At 39.7% G+C, this 13,002-nt stretch overlaps 2 protein-coding genes across 8 annotated transcripts; one reads left to right on the top strand and one right to left on the bottom strand.

Annotated features, from left to right (window-relative positions):
* Window positions 1-2,314: 2,314 nt before the first annotated feature.
* Window positions 2,315-4,742, bottom strand: LOC108050323 (serine/threonine-protein kinase RIO3). Its single transcript, XM_017131954.2, has 3 exons — window positions 4,440-4,742; window positions 3,667-4,381; window positions 2,315-3,616 (listed from the first exon to the last, which is right to left on the bottom strand). The coding sequence occupies exons 2-3, from the start codon at window positions 4,378-4,380 to the stop codon at window positions 2,498-2,500; spliced, it is 1,833 nt and encodes a 610-aa protein (XP_016987443.1). The 5' UTR covers window position 4,381; window positions 4,440-4,742; the 3' UTR covers window positions 2,315-2,497.
* Window positions 4,743-5,351: 609 nt separating this feature from the next.
* On the top strand, window positions 5,352-10,061 carry LOC108050321 (chorion transcription factor Cf2). 7 transcript variants are annotated; one of them, XM_044460038.1, is made up of 5 exons: window positions 5,352-5,570; window positions 5,887-6,790; window positions 6,869-7,116; window positions 8,024-8,202; window positions 9,429-10,061. In XM_044460038.1, the coding sequence occupies exons 2-5, from the start codon at window positions 5,981-5,983 to the stop codon at window positions 9,602-9,604; spliced, it is 1,413 nt and encodes a 470-aa protein (XP_044315973.1). In that variant the 5' UTR covers window positions 5,352-5,570; window positions 5,887-5,980; the 3' UTR covers window positions 9,605-10,061. The 7 variants fall into 7 exon arrangements, with proteins under 7 accessions (XP_044315973.1, XP_016987437.1, XP_016987436.1 ...); XM_017131948.2 differs by having other exon boundaries at window positions 5,354-5,544; window positions 5,887-7,116; XM_017131947.2 differs by having other exon boundaries at window positions 5,354-5,570; window positions 5,887-7,116.
* The last annotated feature ends 2,941 nt before the right edge of the window (window positions 10,062-13,002 follow it).

Raw genomic sequence — 13,002 nt, 5'->3', positions numbered from 1 at the left:
AATATATTTTTATTGATTGATTTCCAAGACTTAGTAAATATTTTTTTCTCTGTCAGCCTAATTAATTTCATGCCTAGGTCAGCCCACTTTTTCACCCAAGGAGCGTGGTCTGGACACTGATGTTTGGAATTCGAGCTGGAGCGGCTGATTACATGCCTGGCACATTTTAATTGATGATCCAAACGCAATGTCTGAGTTTATAGCTTTGTTTGGTATTTTTCTCTCTCTTTATTTAGCCTTTTTTTGCTCACTTCTTTCCGACTGTCATTATGATTATTGCTTTGACTTGTTATTCGTGCTTTTTTTTATTTGTCCCGCAATGAAAGCTGGTTTCAAGTGCTCCTCCAGTTTCGAAATTCGCTGAAATTTGTATTATTTCTTAGAAATCTTTATAAGAGATAAGAAATTTATGCGACCATTTTGTTGAAGAATATTATTGAATAATTGGGTTGCTTATGACAAAATTCCCTGAAATGAGTAACAGAAATCCTTATCTTTCGATTTTGAAGTATTTCTGTAAATAATGAGATTAGAGATATAAAACTTGTAATCGAATTTTTTTTTTTAATTATAATAAAAATATTGAACTGATCACCCAAAAATAATCTTCAATAATTAGGCGTTCTTTTCAAAACTTTTTCAAATGCACTCTATTTATTTCAAGTTTTGAGGGCATACTTATTATTCGATCATTAATGGAAATGACACATTTATTTCACCACATGATTTTGCTTTTATTGGGGATAAACAAATATACATATGTACATATATGATATGTATATGGGATTTATTTTTTTACGATTCTGTGTTGGATGCTCCATCTCGTGTTTTTCGTGCGTCTATTTTCAACTTCAATCCCCGAGCCATTTTTTTCCTCGTCGACTCATCCTCTTTCTCATCTTTGCGTCATTATCGGACGAAGTCGGGCCCCCTTGTGGCATCTATGAATGTGTGGGGCCCCAACGTTACATATACCCACACATAAGCCGGCAGGCACATACATATATCATTTTATGCATATAGCCACTCGTATCACAATTTCAAGAGATACTAATAGAAGATGCTTTTTTCAGATCTGCTGTTGCCAACGTCAAATGTGCTGCTTTCAATCAGAAATCAAAAATAAATAATATTTTCCACTTGCAAGCGCCGCAAATAAACAACAAATAATAGATGGATGCAGTGCTGCTTGTGCCGATGATCGAAAGAAAGTTCAATTTTGATTGACGGCTGCACAACAAAAGCCATTACGAATCAATGCAATTGAAATTGAACTCTAATTGAAAGAGCGGTGACGGAAACGGAAATACACTGTTAACGGGTTTCGATTTTTATAACTTCTTAGTAAAATGCAACCCTCCGATTATATACGTTAAATTTCAAATCACATTCAATCGAAGAATTACAAAAACAAAAATAAATGTTAAGCGCAATAAAATAAATTAAAGTGGAAGTTCTTAGAATTGAATTATAACATAAATGTACCTTTTTCTATTAAGTACTACAGCTGAACTCTATAGTATTTACTTCAAGTACTATAATAAGGCATAAAAAAGCTACAGTATAAATCGAGTATAGAAATAAAAAATTATATTTTTGTTTAAGTGCTTAATACAATATTCTGATTTTGTAATATGCTTTCTATTATTTCATCAAAACACTTCATATTAAAAGTGGAATATGTATTGCTTATAAGTTCCCCTGTTGATAAGAAAGGGTAGCCCGAGCAGACTTTGAATCTATAGCTCCACTGAATCTAACAAAAGCCATACACAATATTAGTACGCACAGAACTGCCCGCAACTGGATTTTGACGTCACACTTGAACTACTATATTTCGCAAAGTCCAGCCTGCTAACGCATCCAGACTATACAGATAGGTGCACTAGTTCCGTCAAATCGACAATCTAGCGACGCGTGCACTGGGCCTGGAAATTCTATACGTAATCATCTGATCAGAGATTCGATTGAACAGACAAATCTCCCAATTAATGGGCAAAACTGCGCATCAAATGAGTTCAATTGCCGGGTTAGCCGATTCGGAAGATGGGCGTGGCGCGTGTGGCCACTGGGGCCTGACATTTGCATAAATCTTAATTGGTTAATAACAATTCAAGTTCAAAGCTATTAACGGAAATATCCGTAGCCAGTAGAGTGCACCAAATGCAAAGTGGAGCGCACGAGAAAAAGAGATCGATTACGGAATAAACTTGACACATTCAATGGGCTTTGAAGGTTATTAAAGATCTGAAGCCTTTAGAATATTTTAAAATTTGAACAAATACTAAAACTCATCAAAAATACAAAGATAGGGTTTCCGGAGAAAAATAAACCACTTTATTCTTATTTTGAGGGATCTTTTATAGTCAAAAGCCATGACTATGAGCATCATATTTTTTTCCTTCGGAATTATAGAAATATGAGCAGAATCGCTGCGGCCAATGTTTTGATATCAATTAAAAACTAAACTAGGAAATGTGTCTATACTTTTAAAGTTTTAATGTTTGGCAGTTTTAATGACCTTTTCCTTGTCGTCAATATCGTTCTTATTGCCATCGCTCTCATAATCCTTATCAGTGTCGGATTCATTATCGTTATTATGCTGCGCTTGCTCGAGAGCCTTTTTGGCCTCGCGATCCAGCTGGGATTTCTCCCAAGCCAGCTCAAAGGGATACTCTAGGAGCTTCATTTGGTCGGGAAAGTCTTCCTGATTCGGAGCAGTGGCCTGGTTCATGGAAGCTCCACGCGTGTGTATCTTTTCCAACTGGGCAGCATTGTGGACCTCAGCATTGAGTCCCGTAATGAACTCGAACAGTTGCTCCTTGGTGTAGATGTTAGGCAGGCCCCGTCTTTCGAAGAAGTTAACGATGTTGCCGCAATCCCTCATCAGAAACTCCAAAGCACTAGGATGCTTCGGCTCGACGCTTTGGGCCACATCTATAAACCAGCACTTGCCCTCGTACCAGAGTATGTTATATTCGCTCAAATCGGCATGCACCAATTTTGCCTCATTGTACAACTTGTGCATGGCGGCCACAATTTCCTCGTAAGCGCAGCTTAGCTCTGCGGTACTCAGCCGCGCGTCCTTTAACTTGGGTGCCGCATTGTGATTGTCGCCGATAAATCGCATGACTAGCACGTGCTTCTTCAACACCACAACATCAGGAACATTAAGACCTATGGCCTGCATCCTCATTAGGTTATGCATTTCTTTCTCCGCCCACATGTTGATGACTACTCGGTGATTCTGCTTACTAAACCTGTCCTTGAACCGATAGTCGTCCTTGATGTACCGATCACGCTGCTTGAATTCGTTGAGCGTTGTTTTGAATATCTTGATGGCGCACTCCCGGGGGAGCAGATCCGCCGGCATCAGCGCACCGCCCTGGTGGCCATGCTCATTGGTGCCAGTATAATTGGCGTCCGAGTTGGCGTGCAAAATGACCGCTTCTTTGCCCGTGGAGATGATGCCATTGATCTGCTCGAGTATTTGGTTGTTTATCAGCTTGTACAGCAACAAGCGTGTGCTGGCATCCAAACCCATCTCGGCGGTGGCCACTTTTTCATGTTTATCGGAACGACCACGTCGGGAGTGGGCTCTCAGTTGATTGAAGACCTAGAAAGTACATTTGAGTCTTGGTATCCCGTTAAGCTGTTAGATCTCACCTTGTTGGACAGCTTCATGTCGAAGCCAGCGGCATCGCCAGTGGGAAACTCCGGCGGAAAGGACATCACCCTCTGGGCATTGCGCACAGCGCACAGTTGCGGATCGTGCTTGGTGATCATCTCGCCCTCCTTGTTTACTTTGAAGCCACAGCGCGGAATAGACTCCAGCTGTCGTTCATTGTCCTCAAACCGATCCCAGTCATGCTTCATTTGCTCGAGCTCATCCTCCTCGTAGTCCTCCTCGACGGTGTCGTGCAGAAACTCGGCGTCGCCATCCCGCAGGAACTTATTGAGGGTTACCGTGACCTTAGATTGCTTGTTCTGCTGTCGCTCGACGCGACGCAGTTCCTCGTTATACTCGTGATCGAACTGGGACTGCAGTAGTTGGGCAATCACTGCATCGCTGTCCTCCGGAAACTGAATGTCCTCCGACGGAATGGCGCTGTCGGTAAGTAAAGCCGAGTAATCCTCCCACTCCTCGCTACCGCTTTGATTCTTCAGCGAACATCCCGCCACATCGGAGTAGCTGGCGGCTGACGCGGATGAGGCTCCTGCCTCCCAAATAGAGCCTATTTCCTGTACCGGTTTCTTAAGCTGCTCCGTGTGGCGCTGTAGCTCCTTGTCGTGCAACTTGTGGGCATACTGCTCCGACATTATATCAGCCAGGTTCACCGACTGCACTGGCTCACTGCTTTTTACCCATGGAGACGACATTCTGCGAAATTGAACAGGAAATCAGTGCACATGGAATTTTGGGCTGTAATTTGACAAACCTTTTGGCACTTGGCTTGAAAAGATCGAGATCTATATCGGTGGTAATTGTGGCAGTAAGTTGGCCAGAAACAAGCAAACTTATATCCAAGTCCTGACCAGTTGCGGTTTGCAGACGGATTTGATCTGTCCGCTATAGAGGACAAGTGATATTTAATGCGCAATCGACGCGCGATTTACTTCGAAGGCAGTTGCAACTATTTTGCAATAGTATTTCCTTTGTATTTCGCCAAAAAATGTTTATTTTCAACGGTTGTGAAATTATTAAATGGGTTGGCTTGCCATACAGTAAGAACCTGTATGGAGCCGTCGTTTCAGAGTTGCCAGATGTCGAAACAAATTTCCCCTCAAATAATATCGACCAGCCCTGGTTTCCCTCAAAAAGTCCTGTTTTCCCCCAAAATTCAAGCACACGTTAATTTCGAAAAGCATTCGTCAGAAATAATAACTTATTTTTTAATTAAGTATTTTGTTATATTAAGTATTCACATTGACATTGTTTGACAATTGTTCTCCCAAAACTTTACCCGTCCAAAAACCACTAACTTCTGGGGCCCACTCCTTATAAAACAACTCCGCCTAAGAATATGGCAGGTTTTAATTTCTTCGAACGAACATACATACATGCGGTGTATAATTATCGCTCTCATATTTTTTTTTATTTTAAGAAGGCTGTTTTCTGTTTATGGAAACTTTTTTAACTAAGTCTTTGATTACTTAATAGTGTGGTATTTTGTTTTCAAAGAAATTTTTATGTTTTTGTTGAAATGTTTGTTTGATTCTATGATCAAAATAATAAAAGTTTTGTTTTTCCAAAAAATGGATTTCAAAACATATCGATAAGGCAGTGTGACCACTTGCTGCCACAATCAGTGCTGCCAGATGCCCATTTTTAGAGCGGCGTTGCCAACCACCGTTCCGATGCCAGTACTCGATACTTTTTGTTGTAGTTGTACATTTTTCGCCAAAAATAATAATAAAAGTTTTTAATATACGTTTTTTTTGTTGTACAAAGGAGAAAATGTTATTAAACTGATTGGCCGCCCTAGCATTTTCGTGACCCCCGCTCCAAAAAAAAAAACAGAAACGGCCGCCAGCAACAACAAGGTGCAGTAAATATTCAGTGTGCGCTGGTAAGAAAGATGGAAACAAAACGAGAGACCGAAAAAGCAATCAAAATAGAATTCCGAATTTAGAATATGACAGACTGAAAAAAATTTTCAATTCGAACGCATTGCCGCTGCTGCTGCTTCTTCTTCTTCCACAGCCGCTGTGGGGGGACATTGGGGGTCAAATGCAGAAGATCGGGGCGCAGATTTCGTGGATTTCTGATTTCCGATTGAGTTTTTGCAAATTTGCGATTGCCACTCGAACAACAGACACCCACACACACACTCGCACACAACCGCTTTTGGCCGCCTGTAATTATGGTTTATTATTGTCCTGCAGCGCCTTTCGCCTTCTTTAACCGCCAATTGCTCCTGCTCCTGCCCACTAACCAAACAAACAAGAAGCGAAACCTCCAACAGCCAGAGGAAGTGAAATGATAAAGTCCACCACGAATCCACAGGAACAGCGTCTGCCACGCCCCGAGGATCAGTCGCATCCGCCGCCGCCGCCCCCTTCCTCCACCGCCGCCCCTGCCACGCCCACGCACCAAGTGGCCACAGTGATAGCCAACATGGACACCCTGAAGACCGCCTTTCTGCCCAATCTCAGCATGGACCCCAATGTGCACGTGACGCCGCACTATTGCCCCATGTGCCACCAGCAGTTCGAGCGGGCGCAACACGCCGCGGAACACATGCAGCTGTGCCACGGGATCGCGTTGAATGCCCAAGGAGCCATCGCCACGCTGGAGGGTGGTCATCCACAGGCACAACAGCACCTCAAACCCAGCCATGCATGCTTTAATTGTGATGAAAAGTTCGGCAACGCCGTCGACCTGGACGAACACCATCGGCTGGTCCATCAGACCTCAGCCTACCTGGCCCGCTGCCTTATGTGCAGCATCTATGGCATCCACTCGGCCACCCAGCAGCCCAATGAGTACAAGTGCACGCAATGCGGCTCCATTTGCACCACCGCTATGCTGGCAGCCGGACAGCAGGGCTTCATGGAACAGCAGGAGGCGGCGGTGACGCCCGACGACCAGCTGCCGGCGATGGCGCCCCGTGATATGAGACTGACGCCCGAGGAGCAGCACCACCAGCAGCAACTGCAGGCGGAGCACCACCACCAACAGCAACATCAGCAGGAACTGTTGGAGCAGCAGCAACGGGAGCTGCAGGAGCAGGCGCAACAGCAGCAGGTGCACCACCACCAACAGGATCAGGATCTCGCCGGCGACCAGGTAGCGCTGAAGGTGCCACCGCTCACCGTCAAACTGAACAAAAACGCAAATGGCGGTGCCATTGTGGCCCATCCGCAGGTCATTATCAAGGAGGAGCCACTCAGCCTGAGCGACAGTGGCGATGTCGTTAACTCTGTGCCCGTCTATGCCATACAAGCGAATCCCGGTGTTCCCGCCCCGGCCAGTTCCGGTGTGCTCGTCGGCACGCAAACGGTGCCCGCCGATCTGGCGCACAAGATCCGGCACAAATGCCCGGACTGCCCGAAGACCTTCAAGACGCCCGGCACGCTGGCCATGCACCGCAAGATCCACACAGGAGAAGCAGAGTAAATCCATTTTATATGCATCCTACTGACTGGGTATTCCGGCAATGATAGCTATTGAGTAACTATTGAGCTCTGTGATTTAGCAGATTCTTTAAGGATTCAACGTAGATTCAATTTAAGCAATGATTAGTATTGAGTAACTGACATAAGATGAGCAGTATTTTGTTTTTGAGATATGAGTAATTCAAGTAATACTTGAAGTTGTAAATTGTCATTGTCAATTCATTTTTTGTCCAATTGCGATTACAAGTAACTTTTTTAAATATATTTGTATACTACAATTTGCTGATAAGCTTTCGAAATGGTAAATTAAAATTTCAGTAAAATAATAAGAAACTTATATACAGCTATGATAAATCAATCGAGTATAGGGAAATTATAAATTATAAATTCATTGGTATTAAACTTAATTATTGCAGAGAATCAATTAGATCCAGATTTAACCAAATTTGTAGGGTTTTTATTACCAATGCTTTAGTAAATCATTGCAGGAGTACCCGTTATTCATTTAAGGCCTTCCCTGCTTCTGCCCAAAGGGAACCATGTACTAATTATGGGCAATCCCTTTGGGTCCGAGGCAGTGCGATCGTCAAGCTAACCCTAATAATCTTACCTTTTGTATATATTTTATTTTTGTTTTCCTTCGGGGCCAGCTGGGCGCATGGGCGCGCCCTCGAAGCTTTTGGGACGTGGCCCATGCGTTCGTGTGTCGTTTGTTTTGCAACTTATTTTTAAATCGAGTGTTACTAATAATATAATTCGAATTTCTTTCTTTTCTCCCGCGCCCTCTCTCTCTCTCTATCTTTCTCTCTTCTCCATTTCTGCGCGTTATTTTGTGAATATGAATATGTATAATTCTTAACTCTCGAATCTCGAATCTCCACTCTCCGAATCGCAACTCCGACAGCGCCACGCCCAAAGAACGCCCCTACACGTGCTCCTACTGCGGCAAGTCCTTCACTCAATCGAATACACTAAAACAGCACACTCGCATACATACAGGTGAGAAACCATTTAGATGTGGCTATTGTGGCAGGGCGTTCACTGTTAAGGATTACCTGAACAAACATTTAACGACTCACACGGGTGAGAAGCAATATTTTTCAAATCAATTCAGTCAGTCAATCAGCTCTCAATCAACTCAACCAATCAATCGACTCTTCAACCAATCAATCAATCAGTATATCACCTCAGAGTGATGAGAAAAAAGCAATACTCAAAAAAGAGAAACCTCTGTATGCAAGTCCATTTCCATTTGCCATACCCAAACTCGCTCAATCTCAATCTATCAGTACCAATCTCAATCTCTCACCTCTGCCAGCGCCGCTGCCGAAGCTCGATCACCTGACACGAGCCGCCGCAGCGCCTGCGCAGAAAACACGCAGAAAAAGGTGGCAAAAATTGGCAACCTATTAGCCAAGATCAGAATAAATATACTTAAAATTTCATCCCAAAATAAACAAATATGTGTGAATTCTGTTCCAAAACTGGTTGTTAACGATGCAGCAGCAACTTGATCAAGTGAATGTTTTTAATTTAAAATATATTAGAGTTCCAAAACTTTTCAGCATTAAATGAGTTATTTTGAGTTATAAAACTGTGAACTTAATAATATTATAAAAATCTAGAAAGAGTACAAAGCCAAATTAAGAAAACAGTTAAAAAAGTGTTTAGAAAATGGTTCTCCATATTTCATTGTGACAAGTGCATTGTTTATCAAGAACATACTCCTTAAAACTAGTAAAAATTAAATCAATACCAATCCTTTTGATTGCTTCGTAAGTTTTAAATTTACCACTACAATCAATAGTAAACATTTTGTTTTACTAAAGCAGTTATTAGATTTCCAGCAGGCCCTTGAATTTTTGCCATCTTTCCCGATAAGCAACAAGTAACGAATCGAATGAGTCACTATTTACATTCCCTCATAGAAGTAAATAAATAATAAAATCACAAATATTATTAAGAAAGCTTTCTGTGAGGGAAGCAAAGCAATATGATAATCCAAATCCGTATCGCCCGCCGCCTCATCTCATTACGTAATAATATGTCTCGAATGCATTTTAACAACACCAACCAAATATATATACACACATATAATATATAATCTATATATAGTTTGATTACGTGCAAACCTTATTTGATATGCATACATATCTACTGTACCCACACATCACACACCAACTCAGTCAATCAATCAATCAATCAAACCTTTGGTACTGCACGCACCAACCAAACTGGCGTTGTGCTAGCGACAAGTGCTAACAGAGTATCCCAACTTTCTCCGTTTCGCCCATTTGGCTGTTTTGCAGGAGAGAAGCCGTTCCATTGCGGGTACTGCGAGAAGTCCTTCAGCGTGAAGGACTACCTGACCAAGCACATACGGACGCACACCGGAGAGAAGCCGTACACCTGTCCGTACTGTGACAAGCGCTTCACGCAGCGCAGTGCCCTCACGGTGCACACGACCAAGCTGCATCCGCTCTAGGGCAGGCCGGGCGGTGGCCGCCAGATGCCCGTTGCTGCCCCAGCCGCTCCTCCTCCTCCTGACGCGCCGCCGCCGCCGTCCTCCGACTTGGATTCGGATCCAAAGAAGCCATCGGTGGCGCTAGCGGCATCGGCATAGGGGAGTGCCAGCGGAAACGGAAGCGGGAACGGGTTGAGCAACCCAAATGAAAGACCTTTTCAAAGACGAGACACACTCACACATGGGCGTTAACTGAAGCGGATGCAACGCAACCAACGACTGGCAAACCACTTCACAGTGCTGCTAGATTAAATTACTAAATTAGATACTTTCATTTCGGTTAACACAGAAAACAGAAAACAAAGTTGTACTAAACTAGCGTACAGTTCGTAGAATGTTTAAGTTATTGCAATCGATTTTTGATTTTTATTATTATTTGGTTATGTAGATGTTTTGCAATTTTATTTTTATACTCCTATGTATATCGTATATAATATTTTGTTATTCTATGAGATTTTATATGGTGACTCCTTAGCGCACACTCACTTACGCGCGGCGCTATATCCCCAATCAAACCCAACACAACACACCACACACCCAAACACATCTATTATTTATAAAGAGAGAGAAAATATTTTTTACTCATATACTTGTGGCAATATTATTTTTACTACTTCCTGAAATTGTTTGTAAATGTTATTGAAAACAGCAAAACAAAGAAAGGTAAACTCATGTCTACGCGCAAAACTTAAATTATTTCTTAAATTATAAACTTATATTATTCGAACTCAATACAACACAAAATTATTTATTCTACATGAAAATCCTTTTCAAAATTTCAACTCATAGAGGAAATGGCGAAGAACCAATACGAAATTTAGTCATTTCTCAACTATTTGCACACGAGCAGGATCTCGTTTGTTTTGGCTTTAAAAATTTATTTACTTTTAATTAACTAAATGATTTAATCATTTTAGCTTGTTTTTATTGAAGAATGTTAACCATTGTTTATTTTTAAAATTATTTAAGTTGAAAGCGCTGCTTTTGTTTGTTAAACTAAACTTAACAGTGAAATTGTATAAAACTAATGAAAAACAAAAAAAAATAACTAAGAAATTAATTTTACAAAATTTGCATTTTTTAACGCAAGACAAAAAGTATTTAAGGCAAATCAAAATGAGAAATCTACGCTAAACGCAACACAGCTTTACGCGCCAAACTAGAAGATTAAACAAATTTAACATAACGATCTACATAATTGATACTTTTGATAAAAAAGCTTGAAGTTGTTTTTGTAATATATATAAATATGGATTCATCATTTTTATGACTACTTAAAAGCGTTTTTTGAACCAGAAAATGATTACTTGCAAGAGTTGTACGTACTAAACCAACTAAAACTGTAGCAAAACCAAAACCAAAACCATGTACATTTTTATAACATAGTGTTATATAATTATAAAGTATACAAATATATAAACATGTATCTAATATTAATGCATAATACACTCAAACAAATTGTCTACCTAATGGCACATAGCACAGCAACAAACGATGCGCAGCGCATGTAAAACCAAAATAAATTTTAAGTACTAAACTATTGTAATTCTTTAAGTTTTAAATAAACCGAGAGTTGACGATCAAAAGCAAACAGCTAAATCCATGCTTAACTAACCGCAACAAGAAAAGAAAACAATTTAACTCTGCTGCAAGTGATTACCAATGAATGAATGCCGGCATCACGAAACTAATCATGTTGAATACGATACGTACTAAATATCGACTAACTATTAGATCTTAGCCACGAATCCAAAAACGAAGCCAGACAACAGACACACAAACACGAACGTAAGCAAGTGAGTAAATAGAAATTAAATTGTAATTAAATCGAAATTTATTATTATTAAATATATAAATAGATATTACGACTATAAATGTATGTACTTGCAATCTAAATTTACGTGACAAAAACTAGCAAATATTCGAGCAATATTTCAATTAAAAATATATAAAAGGATCTATATATACGAAATAAAGTCCAACCATGTAGAAAGATTATATATAAAAACCTTAAGGGTCAATTGGGCGGTTTGGAAATTAAACTTTCCTGGAATAGGTCCCAAAACATGCATATATAGTTGAGTTTTTCAAGATTGTCTTTAAAAATTGTGAGGGCTAAAGAAATTACCATAAATAACATAATGGATCTAAATTTCCATGGATTTCCATGCGGATGCAAAATACTGCCCCTTTTAAAAATATTATTTTGAAGATCGTATCAATGTCCCTCATTACCGAACAAGGAAAGGCTAGTTTAATCTTTTAGTTTAGTTTATTTAGTTTTTGTTTTCTCTTTTAATTACAATGAACGAATATTATGAACACTATCACACTTTCAAAATGTATTCTGTTTCTTTTCCAATCGTTTTTTTGTAGTTTCTTTTGCGCTGAGCCACTAATTTAGTTTGCCTCTCGTTTTTGTTTTATTGTAATGCTGATTACACTCATATATATGTATATATATTTATATATAATATAAGTTATATGTTTATGTATATGCCATAAATATTTTTTTTATACACACACTTTTGATCAAACGCAACCAAAAGTTGGTTTTTACTTTTTTTTTATAATTACCATTTTTGGGTTTTGCTTTCTTCATTTTGTTTTAAATGCTCAATTTGTTGCATGCATGCTGTAAGTTTACCTAATTTAACCATTTGCCATGTTTTACTTGCTATATATTTTTTATAGTGTATATAGATATACTTTTTATAACCCTTATAAATGCCCATGTAACTGTACTATATGTTTTCTATGGACTTGTTTTCCCCCTTCTTTTTTATAACGAGCGCCTCCAAAATTTATTGCGTACATTTGAAATGTTTTCACTTTGTGTTTTTCAATACTCTAACACGAACTTTTTTTTTAAGGATAAGGAATTTAAGATGTTTTGGATTTGGATCTGAAATTTTCGGAGGATCTCTGCTAGTAGTGTGACAATACTTGGGACAACATTTGTACGGCTAATGTCGTAAAAAAAAGTTCTTAAGCCTCTATTAAGCATTTTCCTATAACTTTCACTCTCGATCGGGAACTCTGTATGTTGAAAGTGTAACAATTTGTTTTCGTGTCTGCACTGCACTTCTTCTTCGTACATAGTGTATTTACAAAAAGTATACCCCGTTCGAATTTTGGATGGGAATGAGAAGGAGTTACAAGTATACAATATATAATACAAATATATTTTAGTTGGTAAGATTAGTAAGACGTAAATCGTACGATAGTTATGAGGGAATTACTAGTTTTAATGCCTATAAGCTCAAATTTACAACTGATTATTCACTGTTTAAAAATGATTTTCGCTGTGTTTCCACTCTTTCAATATCTCTACACACAGTAGAGATCTAGTAGATAGT

Source organism: Drosophila rhopaloa, unplaced genomic scaffold (genome assembly GCF_018152115.1).
Source record: "Drosophila rhopaloa isolate 14029-0021.01 unplaced genomic scaffold, ASM1815211v1 contig_2, whole genome shotgun sequence".
In the NCBI taxonomy this organism is placed as follows: Eukaryota; Metazoa; Arthropoda; class Insecta; order Diptera; family Drosophilidae; genus Drosophila; species Drosophila rhopaloa.
The sequence above is the reverse complement of the archived record's forward strand: the minus strand, read 5'-3'. Positions and strand labels throughout refer to the sequence as shown.